The sequence below is a fragment of the Lithobates pipiens genome, unplaced genomic scaffold, assembly GCF_037356315.1.
Source record: "Lithobates pipiens isolate NorthernLeopardFrog02 unplaced genomic scaffold, aLitPip1_a1.2 Scaffold_16, whole genome shotgun sequence".
Lineage (NCBI taxonomy): Eukaryota > Metazoa > Chordata > Amphibia > Anura > Ranidae > Lithobates > Lithobates pipiens.
This window is the reverse complement of record NW_027507748.1, coordinates 543,159,600-543,176,475: the sequence shown is the minus strand read 5'-3', so window position 1 is coordinate 543,176,475 and position 16,876 is coordinate 543,159,600. Positions and strand designations below refer to the sequence as shown.

General features: G+C 39.8%; 1 protein-coding gene across 2 annotated transcripts in view; it reads left to right on the top strand.

Annotated features, from left to right (window-relative positions):
* KMT2D (lysine methyltransferase 2D) overlaps positions 1 to 16,322 on the top strand; it is a 210,520-nt gene extending 194,198 nt beyond the window's left edge. For both annotated transcript variants that reach the window (XM_077483335.1, XM_077483334.1), the window contains 9 exons: positions 301 to 436; positions 2,334 to 2,467; positions 2,771 to 3,914; positions 6,010 to 6,146; positions 7,699 to 7,829; positions 8,847 to 9,132; positions 10,776 to 10,849; positions 13,437 to 13,545; positions 13,650 to 16,322. In XM_077483335.1, coding sequence (XP_077339461.1) covers positions 301 to 436; positions 2,334 to 2,467; positions 2,771 to 3,914; positions 6,010 to 6,146; positions 7,699 to 7,829; positions 8,847 to 9,132; positions 10,776 to 10,849; positions 13,437 to 13,545; positions 13,650 to 13,742 — 2,244 coding nt within the window. In that variant the 3' untranslated portion in view covers positions 13,743 to 16,322. The remainder of the gene's footprint in view (positions 1 to 300; positions 437 to 2,333; positions 2,468 to 2,770; positions 3,915 to 6,009; positions 6,147 to 7,698; positions 7,830 to 8,846; positions 9,133 to 10,775; positions 10,850 to 13,436; positions 13,546 to 13,649) is intronic.
* The last annotated feature ends 554 nt before the right edge of the window (positions 16,323 to 16,876 follow it).

The following is a 16,876-nucleotide window of genomic DNA, read 5'->3' as shown; positions in this document are numbered from 1 at the left end:
CCATGCTCTAGAATATTGTTGCAAATCTATTTAGAATAAGGGATGTAGGTGCCAGGCCTGGGATGGCTAACCACATGTCTCATATCTTTTCGAATTTTGCAAGGCGAGAATCTTGTCACGGTTGACCCCATTTATTAAATGAATGGCCATTTCTAAATCTTAGATTCTATATAGATAGTCAATCGTAAAAAAATCTATTTACTGGTTTGTTAAATTTCCTGATTTAAATAAATAGCAAACAAATGTGACTGTAACACTTCAATTTTTTATTCAACAAGTTTTGGTTTCTTCTGTTTTCAGAATTTGAATAGTGTTGTTGCAGCTGTTGCTGGTCTACTGAGCATTAAGTTACCAAATTCCTATGAGGTACTTTTCCCAGACAGTGGGCTGAAAACTAACGTAGAGGTGAAAAAGCCTGCAGATCCTTCCACAGAAGGTAAATTAATATTTATATGACCTTTTAATAATTTGAAAGTTCATTTCACAATGTTTTTACAGTAATGTTCTGATCTGTAGGGGGGAGAGTCCATGTGATCAGCACAGGGCCAATCCATATTGTCCAGACAGAGGATTAGGGTTCTTTCATCCTGATACCACAGCCAGTACAGTATGAAAAGTCGCGTTCCACACGAAAGCTTTTGTACCTTTCGGGGGGGGGCAGACAGAGGACAAGTACTTGTTTTTGCAGCGCTGTTCTTCAGAAGTTTCACCCCCTCCTCCTTCCTCTGCCACCAGGCCAATTAGAAGTCTCGGTGCGCTTTGCGTATGCATAGGGGGCAACATCTGTGATGCCGAAAGGCTTCACTGCCGGGTTCCCTTACTACGAATGTCAGTGGCAGCTAACCTATTTTTCTAAAAATTGTCATAGGCCTCTGAACTAATGAATAACAAATGGAACAGGTTTCTGTTTTGCATTGTGTGCTCCTAACTTTAGGTTTTCCTGTAAGTTTTCTATTTTTACTGTATACCCAGTAATAGAAAATGTTTTCTCTAGTTAAAGTGATTGTAAACAACTACCTTTTAAAACAACCCATTCGGTTTAACCACTTCAGCCCTGGAAGGTTTCACCCCCTTGTCTGTTAAAGCAGTAGTAAACCGCTGTTTAGTTTTTTTTTTTTTTTTTTTTTTTTAATCCTGCCAGGCAATGCCATAATGTTTGTGCTAGAGTGCTAGCACTCTAGCATAGTATGTGAAACTTATCTTAAAACTAAGCCCTCCGGCGACGCACTGTCACTGCTGAAGGTGCTTCTATCTTCACCCGTCTTCCTTCCAGGTTTGTGGACTCCTGCTGTGTGATTGGTCAAAGCCGCGATGACGTCAATCCCGCGCATAGCACAGGACTTGGAAGGAAAGGCACTCTATGCCGTTCCTTCAGAGTCCATGTGCCGGTGAAATCACCGGCTGCATCAAAAGTAAATATCTCCTAAATGGTGCACGTTTAGGAGGTAATTATTGTACTTATAGGTAAACCCTTACAATAGGCATACCTATAGGAAAAAGTCATACTCACTCTAAAGAAGCACAGTGATGTGTAGAAAAAAATGGTCTGGTCATGAAGGGGGTAAAACCTACCGGTTGGTCAAGTGGTTAAGGTTCACATAGGTCCAACAATACCTGATTTTCAGAAAAGGTAAAAGTCCAACATTACTTTCTGGCATGTTCTGCAGCACCATTTGGAAATTAAAGGATAAGTTCACCTTTTGTTATGTTACACCCATATTCCTGGTGTAGCATGGAACATGTTGTTATAAATGCACTGGCCCCACACCCTCCCTGAGTCCCTATTTTGACAGCAAGCGGGGGCCCATCCGCCCGACCATATCATCCATTCACAGTGTTCTGTGAATGGGAAAACTACAAGGCTTGTAGTTCTCAATAAACTACCAGGGTGCTGTTGATCACTCTATGTATTTCATTGAGGTTCCTGTCAGTGTGTAACTGCCTGCCTGTATCTGAGGTACAAGCAGACAGCTACATACTGTTTGCAGGACCGTGACATTGCACCCACAATTTGCTGATATTGGGTGCAATGCTTTAAACAATCCCAAAAGATTAAATAACGAATACATATTTTTTTACCTACAAAGTTAATTTAATATTATTTTTTTGTAATGGTGAACTTATTCTTTAAAGGCATTGTGAAGATGCTGGTTTGCAGTAAATCCTATTCCTATGTCATTTACGTCATATTCTGGTTGTCAGAAATGGATAAATCCACTGGAGTTCTTCTTTAACTAGAACACATTCTTTCCAACTTGACAGTTAATCGTTTTCTTAACTTTTTTTATATTTTAATTTTTTATGTTTTAATCTTTTATATGCTTCCTTCTCAGGTGAAGCCACTGAGAAGGACAAACCTCAGCCTGGAAAACTAGAGAATAGCACTGATTGGTTGAAGCAACTTGATGCTGTACTTCCTGGTTACACACTTAAGAGCGAGCTGGATATCCTGACTCTTTTGGCACAAGTCAGTTATTGCACATATATGTCTACATTTTTTCATTTGTTCACATTTGTCAAATAGTAGTTTTGGACGATCAAGAGCCCTGCATTATACAAAATACAGTTCTGTGATACCTGTATATAGTAGAATTTAGTCCCAATCTAAAGCACTCACAGATGCTGTTTGCAAACTTACTTGGCTGCTAGAAATAGATTTTTAAATTTAGGTGCAAATGCAAAGTATATACTACCTGCCTTAAAAGTTTTTTTTTTTCTTCTAGGTTTGTCAAAATCTAGAAATAATCCTTTTTAAATGTTTTTCTTCTAGGAGGAGACTGTTTTGGAAAAGCCAGTAAATCATTGTTATGTTAACAATGTGTCCAACCTGGATGTACGTCAACTTCCTGTTTTACCTGAAGAAACATCGCCACCTCTGTCTCCTTTTGTCCCATCACCTGCAAGTCCCGTGGAGCCTCCTGCTCCTGAACCAGAGCCAGTTCCACCTCCTGCACCAAGTCCTCTGCCGCCACCTCAATCCCCAGTCATTGAGGAAACAATGGACACAATTAAAATTAAGCAGCGGGCACGTCCTTTGGATGAAAGCATGGAGGACCCACGACCAAAAATAAAGAAGTGGAAAGGAGTCCGCTGGAAGAGACTGCATATCCTGATTACCTTCCAGAAAATTGGTTCACGTCATTGTGAGAAAGAGGTGTGTGAGGTCATAGAAAGATTAGGCACCACGCTAAAGCCTGACACCTTGCCCCAAGATCTTCGAAAATGTTGCTTCTGCCATGAAGAAGGTGATGGAGCTACAGATGGACCAGCACGGCTTTTGAACCTGGATCTTGATCTCTGGGTGCACCTTAATTGTGCTTTGTGGTCTACAGAGGTTTATGAAACACAAGGCGGTGCGCTTATGAATGTAGAAGTGGCACTGCATCGTGGATTGCTTACAAAGTGTTGCCTGTGCCAGAAAACAGGTGCCACAAACAGCTGCAATCGAATACGTTGTCCAAATGTCTATCACTTTGCCTGTGCCATTCGTGCCAAGTGTATGTTCTTCAAGGACAAGACCATGCTTTGTCCAGTGCACAAGTTAAAGGGAGCTTGTGAGCAAGAGCTAAGCTGCTTCACGGTCCTCCGAAGGGTGTATATTGAGCGAGATGAAGTGAGTCAGATTGCAAGCATTATTCGGCGTGGTGATCGTATCCACATGTTCAGAGTTGGCGGGCTTGTTTTTCATGCCATTGGTCAACTTCTGCCTCATCAAATGCAGGATTTCCACAGTGTGACTGCCCTGTACCCAGTGGGATATGAGGCAACCCGGATTTACTGGAGTATGCGCCACAGCCATCGCCGATGTTCATATCGCTGTAGAGTGTGTGACAATAATGGACGGCCAGAATTTTCTGTACAGGTCATTGAATATGGTTATGAGGATGTCATTATGACAGATTCTTCTCCTCAGGGTAAGTTTCTGCCACTGAATTGTATAATATTTAGTAAAATCCTGAGATTCTTTTTCAGCCGTTTACATACATGCAGCAAAATGAATTTTACATTGTGGATGGAGTAGTGTATGCGTTTAACTACTGTGGTTCAGACCTGATCAAATTCTCTGTCACAAATAGTATTTGCCTAAGAAAAGTTAAAAGTACACTTAGACGTGTGCAGGGTGCATAGCTGCCTCCTTCTAGAGTAGCCATTCTAAACCAGGATTCAGTGGAACCCTTAGGTTATCCTTGTGGTTGCTAGGGGTTCTTGAAAAGTGGCTAATAAACCTTCCATTTGATGGTCCTATAGTTCCAAGGGTCAGTGCCACTTGGCAGAGCCAGCTGATACCAATTATCTCTTTTACAGGCTGTACAGGAGACATTCTGACCCCCCCCCCCCCCCCCCCCCAATGAATTGGTTCCTCTGTGGGTAAAGGGGTTTTGTCTTGATGTAGCTGTAGTGCACCATGCCAGCCCACTGCTTAAAATTTCTCTTCTGTTTGTGTCTGGTAAACCTATACCCAAGCTTTGGATTTCGCAATCCATGTATTATCAGCTCTCTCCTAGCCTAGATTAAGGCTTACCTGTAGGTCCAAGAAATATCTCCTAAACCTACACGGTTTAGAAGATATGTACAAAAAGACAGGCACCGCTGTCTATGGCACATGCCCCGCGACGCGCAGGGGCACTGAGAATGCCGCTGCTAACGGTGATATGCCGTTAGAGGCGGCTCCCGTGCGCATGCATGGGAGTGACATCATCACTGCTATGCTATGAGTGGCCAGAGCAGCGATACCCGGAAGAAGGTGGACGCACCGCGCTACAGGGGACAGTGGTGACATCGCTGGCTCCTGTGTCAGGTAAGTGACACCTAATGGGCTACTATGCAATGCATAGTAGCCCATTAAGCTTTACCTTTGCAGGGAGACAAATAGAAAGTAAACCCATCAGGGTTTCATACTTTATAAAAAAAAAAAAAAAAACAGTAAAGTTGGCCCACTTTTTTTGCATAATGTGAAAGATGAAGTTACGTTGAGTAAACAGACATGGCCTCCTTCAAAATTGCACATGCTCATGGAGTGTAGCTGAACTTCGGTACTTGAAAATCCCTGTAGGCAACGCTTTAAAATTTTTTACTGGTCACATCTTTAGAGTTGCAGAGGTGGTCTAGGTCTAGAATTATTCCCCTCATTCTAACGTTTGCAGCGACACCTCACATGTGTGGTTTGAACACCGTTTTCATATATGGGCGGGACTTTCGTATGCGTTTGCTTCTGCATGCGAGCACACGGGGACAGGGGCACTTTAATTTTAATTTTATTTTTATTGTTAATTTTACTTTAACTTTTTTAGTTTGACTTTTTTTTTTATTTGTTGCATCAGTCTGACATTTTTTTTTTTTTTGCAATCTTTTTTTTATTTATTTTTATTTTTTCAAAAAACATGTAGAAGAATACATAGCAGCCTAAATTGAGGAAAAAAAAGTTTTTTAATGTATTTTTGGGGGATATTTATTATGGCAAAAAGTAAAAAAAAATTGCGTTTTTACAAAATTGTCGCTCCTTTTGTTTATAGCGCAAAAAATAAAAAACAGAGAGGTGATCAAATACCACTGAAAAATCTCTATTTGTGGGGGGGGGGGGGAAGGACATTAATTTTGTTTGGGTACAACATCGCATGACTGGGCAATTGTCAGTTAAAGCAACGCAGCGCCGAATAGCAAAATGTGCTCTGGTCAGGAATGGGGCAAAATCTTTCGGGGCTGATGGGGTTAAGCTGCCAACATGATTGTACAATCTGCTTTAAATTTATGAAGTGTTAAAGCCTACTTAGTTGGATTCAAACAGAAAAAACTGTTTAGACCCTTGCATTGCATGGTTGTTGGCCGGTTTAAAGGGTGATTGTATAGTAATTGTGTAGTTGGACTGCAAACTGTGGGCAGCTTTATAGGTTTTACCTGCTTCCACCTCAAACTTTTCAACTTTGTTCATTTATATTCCTAGCTATATTTTGATCTATATTGATCTGGACGTTGTGCATTTCCATTTATTTGTGTTTTTCTATCGTCCAGCACTCTGGAATCGCGTTGCAGAACCTGTTGCACGGATGAGGAGAGAAACTGGAATGCTGCGCCTTTTCCCTGAGTATCTAAAAGGAGAAGAGATGTTTGGACTGACGCTACATGCAGTACTGCGTATTGCAGAGTCGGTAAGTTCTGTTAGAGCACATATATGAGGCTCATTCACAGGGGCCTGTACAGTGCAAAGAATTGTCTGGAGCCGATTTAACCACTTTGTGACTGTATCACTTACATGCAAAGCGGCTCTGCTGCACTGGATCACGTACTATGTGCATGATCTGGCACTTCCAGGTTGGGGGCGTGTGCCGCCAGTGAGACCCGGCTGTGCTATATAAACAGCAGATGCCAATGGATAACCACCGGCGCTCGCTGATCATCGGGAAGACACAAAGGACAGAGCTCTGTCCAGTCAGTGGTGAATTTATGGATGTTGCCTTAGTAAAAGCAGCGCATATAGTACACCAAAACACTGGCTGGACACACATTTAACACTTTGCTTGCCCTAGCGGTTTAACCCATTCCCAGCCAGTGACATTAGTAAAGTGACAGTGTATATATTTAGCACTGATCACTGTATTACTGTCACTGGTTCCCAAAAAGTGCCAGTGTCCAATTGTTCGCTGCGATATTGCAGTCCTGCTATAAGTCGCTGATCACCAATCAGTATACGCTTATGGGGATATTTTTTTGCCAAAAATATACAGCAGAATACATATTGGCCTAAATTTATGAAGGAATGCATTTGTTTTTTTTTTATGTATTGGATGCGTTATTTTTTACTTTCTGCCATATTTTTATTTTTTTTTTTCAATATTTGTTCTTGGCGCAAAAAAAAAAAAAAAAAGGTGCTGATCAAATACCACCAAACGAAAGCTCTATTTGTGGGGTTAAAAAGGACATGTATGTACAGCTTTCCAGGACTGTGGACTTGTCAGTTTAATTGGTGCCATATCGCAAAAAATGGTCTGGTCAAGGGGGGGGGGGGGGGGGGGTAATTTTCCGAAGGTCAAGTGTTTAAACTGTATGCAGGCAGTCTGTGTCCTTCAATGGAGAAGCAGCAGCTGTACGGACTCGCCCGCACATGTAAATTTGCCAGGTAGGCTAGGAGCCCAGCCACACAGTGCACCCGCGTTGCTTTGTCACACGTGGAGGTGCAGATCAGTCAGTACAGATGCTGCACTTTCATTAACACAATGCCTGCATGCAGCTACAGATACAAATGCCTCTTCACACTGCAAAGGCACCTGTGCCCTATGAATAAGCCTTTCTATTTATTTTTTTGTAATATTTCTGCATTAATAAAATGGAAAAACAGTTGAGTAAACATTATTATATCATCGGTGCACCCAAGTTTTAATTTTGCTCTGAAATGTTTGTGTTCAGAATTCTGTTCATCAATTTGCAAAGGAACTTTTATAGTTGTAATTGGTGAACTAATGCATGATCCTTTTTTTTACATTGTGCAGATATTGCCAAGGTTAATTGTTGCACATATGTCTTGAAACCCAGTATATTTTTGTATGTATTACGCAAAATGGAGGTGGTGTGATAATGTGCATTACGGTGCTTCAAAATTTTTTGAAGGTGAATGCATTTGTAATGAAGTGTGAATGGACATTTTGTTATATGGTATTTTGAAAATTTGATCTATAGAATAAAAAATGTTTGTCTTGCATATAGTTGCCTGGAGTGGAGAACTGTCAAAACTATCTCTTCCGATATGGCCGACATCCTTTAATGGAACTGCCTTTAATGATCAACCCAACTGGCTGTGCCAGATCCGAGCGGAAGATTATGACCCATTATAAAAGGTAAGTGGCCCATTTAACACCCTAGTTGTACTTGTTTCGATTTTTTACAAAGTGCATCAACTAAATGCAAATTAATTTTCTGGTATTAAATTTGTAGGGTGTAAAATATGGCTGTATTTTTAACTGAGCATGTACTGTGCCTATGGCTGCTGCAATATCTACACCATATCAGCCATAACATTATGACCATAACCCCTCGAGGCATAGACTCTACTTGACCAAAGATATGCTATAGTACCCAGCACCACAGATGCTCAATTGAAGAATTTGGAAGCCAAGTCAACACCTAAAACTCGTTAGGTTCCTTAAACCATTCTTGAATTTATCAGGCCAGGCCACCTATTGAGCAGGCTCATCTGCCCGTTGTAGACTTTTAGCTATGGACACAGGTTAACATGGGGCACACTGACTGATCTTCGGCTTTACACCTCATACTCAACAAGCTGTGATGCACTGTATTCTGATACCTTTCTATTGGAACCAGAATTCAATTTTTCAGCAGTTTCAGGTACAGTAGTTCTATTTAATTGGAGTACACAGGCCAGTCTTTACTCCTCACGTGCATCAGTGAGCCTAACCCACCCATGACCCTGCCGCCGGTTCAACTGTTTTTCTTATTTGTGCTACTTTTGGTAGGTTCTTACTGCTGCATACTGGGAACTGCCCTCAAGAGCTGCAGTTTTTGGAGATGCTTTGACCTAGCTGTCTATCATTGACTCTACAAAAGTTGCTCAGATCCTTATACTTGCCCAATGTAACACACCCATGTTCTGATGCCAATGTAACAGGATAATCAATGTTCTTCACTTTACCTGTCAGTGGTCATAATGTTATGGCTGATCCTACATCTAGTAATTTGACCACTTTCAATCAAAACTATGATTGCCTTTTTATCCATAAATTGCATTGGGAACCGTATAGAACATTTTATATAGAATTTTAAAGACATTCATATTAACGTAACATGCTTGCATTGTAAAAGTATATGATTTAACATTTTAACACATTTTTCCACAGGCCGCATACGTTGAACAGCACTAGCATGTCTAAAGCCTATCAGAGCACCTTCACAGGGGAGACTAATACACCTTACAGCAAGCAGTTTGTGCACTCAAAGTCATCCCAGTACCGCAGACTGAAGACAGAATGGAAAAACAATGTATATTTGGCCCGATCTAGAATTCAAGGTTTAGGGCTTTATGCTGCCAAAGATCTGGAAAAGCACACTATGGTGATAGAATACATTGGCACTATCATAAGGAATGAAGTAGCAAACCGTCGTGAGAAGATCTATGAAGAACAGGTGAGGTGGCTAACGACTTATCTGTAGTAATAAGCAAGCTGGTCTTATTCACCTGATACAACACAGTGCTGGATCTGGAACCGTGCCATTCTACTGAACAACCTGTGAACACACCTGAGCATTATGTAGCTCAAAGCTCCAGTACACTCAACAATCAAAATATCACACATGAGTGTTCAGGCATCTGTAGCTTTGAAACTGGAGCTCAAAAAAGTATATAGGCTACTTTTAAAGTAGAATGGGGTGTTTTGCCCCCACAGATATCAGTAGGGGTTTCTCTAGCTTAAAGTGGAGGTCCAACCTTTCCTGTGTTAAAAATCAACAGCTACAAAAAAGTGTATCTGCTGACTTTTATTAAACGCACACTCACCTGTTCCACAATCCAGCAATGCGGCTGCCTGATGCCTCTGTTCTCTCTTCCGCCTCTTCCTGGCGCCAACATCACTAGTGTGGGCACCCAGCTGTGACAGCTTGCGGCATGTGTACCCTGAATAGCCAGGCAATCGTCTTAGACCTGCGACGTGTCCCAGAAGATTGCAGAAAAAATGACATGCCAAATGTGACATGTGAGGAGTCCTTAACCACTTGCCGACCAGGTCACGCCGATATACGTTGGCAAAGGGGCACGTGTGTGCAAAACGATGCCCCCGTATGTTGCTGCAGCTATCGTGCAAGCTCCCACCACGGGATCGTGCCCGTGGGTCCCACGGACTCAATGTCTGCCCGGGGCATAAATCTATCCCCTATTTTGTAGACACGATAACTTTTGCACAAACAAATCAATATACGCTTATTGCGATTTTAATTATTTTTTAAACAAAAATATGTAGAAGAATAGATATTGGCCTAAACGGTGTAAGAAATTCCTTTTTTTTATATATTTTTGGGGGATATTTATTAGAGAAAAAAACAAAAACTGCAGGGGTGATCAAATGCCACCAAAAGAAAGCTCTATTTGTGGGGAAAAAAGGACATCAATTTTGTTTGGGTACAACCTCGCACGACCACACAATTGTCAGTTGGAGACGCAGTGCCGAATTGCAAAAAAAGGGCTTGGTCAGGAAGGAGGTAAAGGAAGTGGTTAAAGCAGAACTTCCACTTTTGGGTGGAACTCTGCTTTAACCACTTTAGTTCCAGGCCATTTTTGGCACTTTTTGTTTACATATAACAATCAGCATTTTTTTTACTTGAAAAATTCTTGGAACCCCAAACATTTTAGAGTCCCTAGAGAAAAAAATGGTGGGTTTTTGCAATATTTTTTTGTTAAACTGGCTGCACAGTGCTTTTTCAAGTGTAATTTTTTGGTGGGATGAAATACACTTTTAAAATTTTAATGCAAAAAATAAGATATTGCGCCTCCTCCTAGTAACTAGCTTTCATTTGCCTAACATAAAAATGCTCAAGCCTGAATACACCTAAATGCAAAAACATAGAAATAAAATCCAAAATCACTTATGCTCAGATGAAATACAGCCCTGGTTGTCTTTGATATGTTTGTCTTATGACTTGGAGGCAAAGTTTTGGTACTAGTTGATGTGTTTGTACCCATGAAAATCTTTTTGTGAACAACTCCTTATTTGTCAGGATAATTTTATTTTTTCATTTTTCGTAACTAAATAACTATGTCTGTCTTCTTGTCCTAGAACCGAGGAATATACATGTTTCGAATTAATAATGAACATGTAATTGATGCTACTTTGACTGGTGGGCCTGCCAGGTAACCATATTTTAATTTGTAAATATTATATGCAGACACTGAGCCCAATCCTAATTCCTGTTCCAGGTCACAATGGTTCCAATGTATCGCTCAAGAACCCCCTGTGTTGCATCACAAATACTGGAGTGCTAATGTGATGAAGCACATCTGCAGCTGCATGAGTTAGCTTTGTGTTTGCCTGTGGATCCTCTGCTTCCTGACATCTATGTCAGATCCAATTACTGTGTAGCTATGATATGCATGAGCACTAGACTGAGAGACCCAGGGATTGTGAGACTTGTAGTTCCTTTCCAGGAAGTGTCTGGTCTCACCACGTACAGAGGTTATGCATCAACCTGTGAAGAGCCATGCAAAATGCCTCATGTGTTAAAACAAACTGCTGACACAAGAATGTGAGAATTTACTCTTATTATCCACCTGACCTCGGTAAGATTTTACCCCCTTCATGACCAGAGCATTTTTTTTCTATTTGGCACTGTGCTACTTTAACCACTTGCAGAGTGGCCTCCCTGCGCTGGATCACCTACCCAATAAGCGATCTGTGCGCTCACTCGTGCTAGGATTTGTTGCGGCATATGTCGATCACTGGGTTCTGTCCAATGATTGACCACCTGGTTATCGTCTCTGAGCTTCACTGAACACAGCTCTATGAATGTAAACAACATAGAGCGGTGTTTGACAGTGTTCATTGACAGGGGATCTCGTAGTTTGTTAATCCCTTGATCACCCTAGATGTTAAGCCCTTCCTGCCCAGTGTCATTAGTAAGGGTGCAACGGATCGGCTTTGAACGGGTCACCCCACTCAGATTGGCACACGCCATGATCCGCAGAGCGCTCAGCGTTCTCGGCCTTGGGAACGGCCACGGCTTTGGCCTTGTTCCGGAGCGGCGGCCATCTTGGTGCACCCGTCGGCATTTGCAATGTGATCAAATGACGGAGCGATCACCTGTAAACAAACCGGCGTCATGGTGATGCCGTTCCCTCTCTCCCCTCTCTGTACAGATCTGTACAGTGGAGGGGAGAAATCGGATGGCAGCAGCATCTGTAGTGCCCACAGCGCTGCTCTGTGACAATTTCAGTCACAGCCATCCCTCCATACTCTGCCGTACCCTGCCAATACTCTGCCATACCCTGCTGTACCCATCCATGCTCAGCCAATATCACATTGGGGGAGATGACGTGGATATTACAGTGGGGACTATATGATGGTGGAATTTTCACAGGTTTTTGCAAATTCAATTATTTGCTGATCCGAAAAATGATCCGATCGTGACTCTGATCCGAGGAACGATCCGATCCGTGAGTTTTTTGAGCCGTTGCACCCCTAGTCATTAGTACAGTGACGTATTAGCACTGATCACTGTATTAGTGTCACTTGTGATGTCTGTCCACCACAACCGCAATCCCATTAGAAGCCACTGATCGCCGCCATTAGTAGTAAAAAAAAAAAATATCCAAAATATAGCCCATAGTTTGTAGATGCTATAACTTTCACGCAAGTCAGTAAAAGAAAAAAAAGAAAAATAGATATAGATATATTATTATTATTTTTTTTTATTGTCTTATTTCTTTTATAAAATAAAAAACTCAGAGGGGATCAAATACCACCAAGAGAGAGATCTATTTGTTTGAAAAAAATGTATATAAATTTCATTTCAGAAAAGCTTGCATAACCGCGCAATTCTCAGTTAAAATAGCGCAGTGCCGCATAGCAAAAATGGCCTGATCATAAAGGGGTAAAACCTTCTGGCACTGAAGTGGTTAACTGGCAATTGCACTGTCATGCCACACTGTAGTCAATTGAAATCTATGGGGGTTTTTTTTTTTAACACACAAATAGAGCTATCTTTTAGTAGTATTTGATCACCGCCTTTTTTTTTTTTTTTAATACACACAAAAAAAGACAAAACATTTTGAAAAAATATACATTATTTATGTTCTGCTATAAAACACCTAATTTCTTAGTGAATTTAGGCCAAAATGTATTTTGCTACAGGTCTTTGGTAAAAAAAAAAAAAAAAAAAAGGAAAAAAAAAATTTCTCCAAAAGTGTATATTTGGCTTATGTGAAAGTTATAGCTGCTGGTTTAGATACTGGAAATGTGGAAAGCAATCCGACACTACCGGGTGGGTACACTGACCTCAATAGTGACACTAATACTAATTTACTCACTAGTGCTAATACTCTACACCATCACTGTACAAATGACACTGGCTGGGAAATTGTTAAAATCCAAGGGCGATAAGAGTTAAATGTGTGTGTTATGTTGTGCTTTTACTAAGTGATCTTGCTGTTATTTTTTAAAAACAGTTACACAGCCATTTAAGCTTGCATTGTAATGTGGTGATTTTTTTTTTCTGTATGGGAATAGTACTGTATTTTGAACTAAGTAGCTGTTGATTGCGTATGCCAACATTTTATGTCTAGTGACGAGTTTGTTGTTTCAATGAAGAAAACAGCAATTAATTTAGTGTTGTTAATATGTTTAAATTAAATTCCCTCCTTGAAATGTTCTACACACTGCATGTGCTCACAACTGGTCTCATATTGAAATACCTTTTTTTTTTTTTTTTTGGTAATTTTACAGGTACATAAACCATTCATGTGCTCCAAACTGTGTTGCTGAAGTGGTCACATTTGACAAAGAAGACAAAATTATCATCATCTCTAGCCGAAGGATACCAAAAGGAGAAGAGGTGACTTTTTTGTAGTCTTTCATCCTAGATAGAGATTAAAATTCTCCAGTGAATTTGGCGTTTACATGTTAATTTTTTTTTTTTGTTTTGTTTTTCTCCCTCAGCTTACATATGATTACCAGTTTGACTTTGAAGATGATCAGCACAAGATCCCATGTCACTGTGGAGCATGGAACTGTCGGAAATGGATGAATTGAAAACGGTGAACTTAAGCTGCCTCTGGTCATTATGAATATGGTGCCCTTCTACGTAAAGCCTTTGAGAGAGTACTAAAACACCAAGTTGGGTCTACCATTGCTTCGTTACACTAGCTTTTGCAGCCTTCTTCAAGATGCGAAAAGTTCCCAAGCCGCCTTCATCGTTCTGATGTAAGGAGTGTGAAGCAGTGATGAAATCGTGCGTGCTTTCTGAAGGCCTTTACCCTGGTGGATGGAAAAACAATAAAAGAAAGCTATTGTGCAGAGAACATTCCCTAAGCGTCGAATAGCTGGGCATATGTTTTTGTAGCACCCCTTTCTTCCTTCACACAAAAATTGTCCTTGAAGGATTTTCAGTCAGTTTTCTGTTTTTATCTGAATCTAAAATATTGCTCTAACTCTCAAATTCATGAGAATGCATATAAAGAAAAAAAAAAAAGTCATTAGTTAACAAAGCAGTTTGACAATCCTAAATCTACAGGACCCTCAGAGCGCGAAAGAGAGCACACAAGACTGCAGAAAAAGAGCACAGGAGTTGCTTTCATTGAGCGCAAGAGACAGTCCATTGACTGTTACCTGTCACAGCTACCCAATCCCAGAGGAACCTGGCCAGCACCTACCTCATCTGCCTGTTGGATACTGATGTGTATATGTGACACTCCCACGGCAATTTAAAATAGATAGCACCTCATAAACATGGACACAGCGCATATGATGGGACTTGTGTAATAATAGAAATACATGCTGCCCATCCCAGAGGATCTGATTTAATATCTGTTGACCCTCTCTGAAGCTTTGTGACCTGCCTCATGGCCCATAAATTTGGCTCTGAGCAGGTCGGAGTGCACTAATGATCATGTTTTCTGCTAACTGCCTGCTTGTGGTCTGTCCATGGCAACCCATTCTCTCCCTTTTTCTGTGCCTGAAACCTCACCCTTCTCTATACTTGGAACATGAAGTGTAATAAGAAGACCTGCTTTGTAAGGGGGTAGAGTGAACCTTTTTTTTAACAGCAGGTGGTGTATGTATGTGTGTGACTGTAGATATCCCTTGGTTTAGTTTATTTTAAGATCTGTGCTATTAATTATTCTCCCTGCTACAGTATTTCTGTAAAGGCTCTCCATAAAATGTAAGACCTTAATTCAGCCAAAATCTTGATGAAATGGGCTTTCTTTTAAACCTGGTTTTAGAGATGTGTTCCTTTATCCCAAAACAAATACTTTTTATTACTTGCAATACTCTGAAGCTGCTGTTCTGCTCTTATTATGTGATTCAAAGTCCCGATTTTTATTTTTTTTTTCTAGCACAGTGCTTGGGTTGGGAATAGGTGAAGGGAGTTATTTATTTGTACTTGTAATTATATTTATGTATTACCGCCTTGTGTAAGGGAAATACAGGGTGTCTTAGATCTTGGCAAATACTACATGCTTTTTTTTTCTTTTTTTTTTATCATTTCATAATCCTAGAGTACAGATTGAGCACTAGTAAGCTATATCCCTGATCTTTTGGCTTCCATTTTTCTAAATGTACATTGTTTCAAATTGCAGAACTGCGTTTTATGTATCAGAACAGAGAATATTTGTTTTACCCATTTTTACAAGTTACTGTGGCTGTACCTTCCCCAAAACAGACATAGTGATTCTGTTTAAAGAGTGCACGGATTAAAATAAATCAGTGGCGTTGAGCAGCCAAGGGCATTTAAAATCAAAGCTAGTGTGAATATATGAGATTAAGTGCTGTTGCTTTTTAACACAAGCTGCTTCCACAACTGTTTTAAAAGCTGCAAACATGTACAAAATAAAGGTAAGTTGTAAATAAACAATAGAAAAGGAAAAGACTTTAAAAAAAAAAAAAAAAAAGTTGTGCATAGTCTGGCACCATATTATTGAAAAAAACCACTGGACACTATGAAAGCCTGAAAATTTGAAATGTAATGTTCCCTATCCTTCTTTTTTTTTTTCTTTTTTTTTTTTTTTTCTTTTTACTGAATTATTTTGCATTTCAAGCTCTACAGTGGGAGCTTTACAGTACATCCCTGTCACTCTCGTGATATTAGATTATTATAGATATGACATACAGTAATGTAGATTTTAGATAAACCCTATACCATTCTTTTTTTTTTTTTTTTTTTTATACAAAATATAATCCAGACCCAAGCTTGAAATACTTGATTTTTTTTTTCTGCTTGTATAAACACTTTCATTTGCTGTGTTTTGAATTTAATTTGGTCTCTGCTTGCAAATATTTGTCTTTATTTTTTTTTCTTTCCATAATATTCTGTGTTTCGCCATTTTTCACCCTTTTTTTTTTTATTATTTTTTATTTGTATTGACGAGATTCCATAGGGAGCTGTAATTTGTGCGGTGAGGATTCTGTACAGAAGATTTGTCCTTCGTAGAAAACATAAAATTATTCCTTTTTTAAAAAAATGAAAATAAAAACTTGTACGTGGCATGTTTTGTATTGAATATAATTTTGAAATGTATATAATTTATGTGAAAGAGGCAAGTTAGGAAGAGCTTAATTGCTTCTTTTGGTTTGTTTTTAAAGGACAAATAAAATGCATTTTAAATACTTTGAGCTGTTTTTAACTGCCAGTTTTTACGATAGAAGTAATATACTGAACATGTGTTTTTTTGTCACCCTGGAAGGAAAGGGAAAGTGTTGCCCAATGATCAGATGACAGGTATTCATGTGGCAACATGACCTGATTTAGTAGTCTTGAGAAACTTGATGATCGATGAGATTTATTGTCATTGCAAATAAAAATCCATAGCGAAATTTCACACAGTGGCTCACCAAACACCTTTTTCTATCTTTAATATGGCCAGAGAACACAATACTAATTAGACAAGGAGTAATTGATGGAAAGACGTGGGAATGTCCAGCCAGTCCTGTACTTTAAATTCAAGTCCAATTTAACGTTCTTCATCTGTTACTGTAATGCTGTATATAAAGTAATGTGTTGTGTTTTGTTTATTTTTAATTTTTTTAATCAGCCAAGTGTTGCAGCAAGGGTTAAAAAAAAAATCCTGTGCAGCAAGCACATAGTAAAAGTCAGGTTGAGGCTCTCGCACACCTGTAGTCCTACGCACCTGACTCAGCATTGCTTTTAATCAACATTGCTTTCGCTA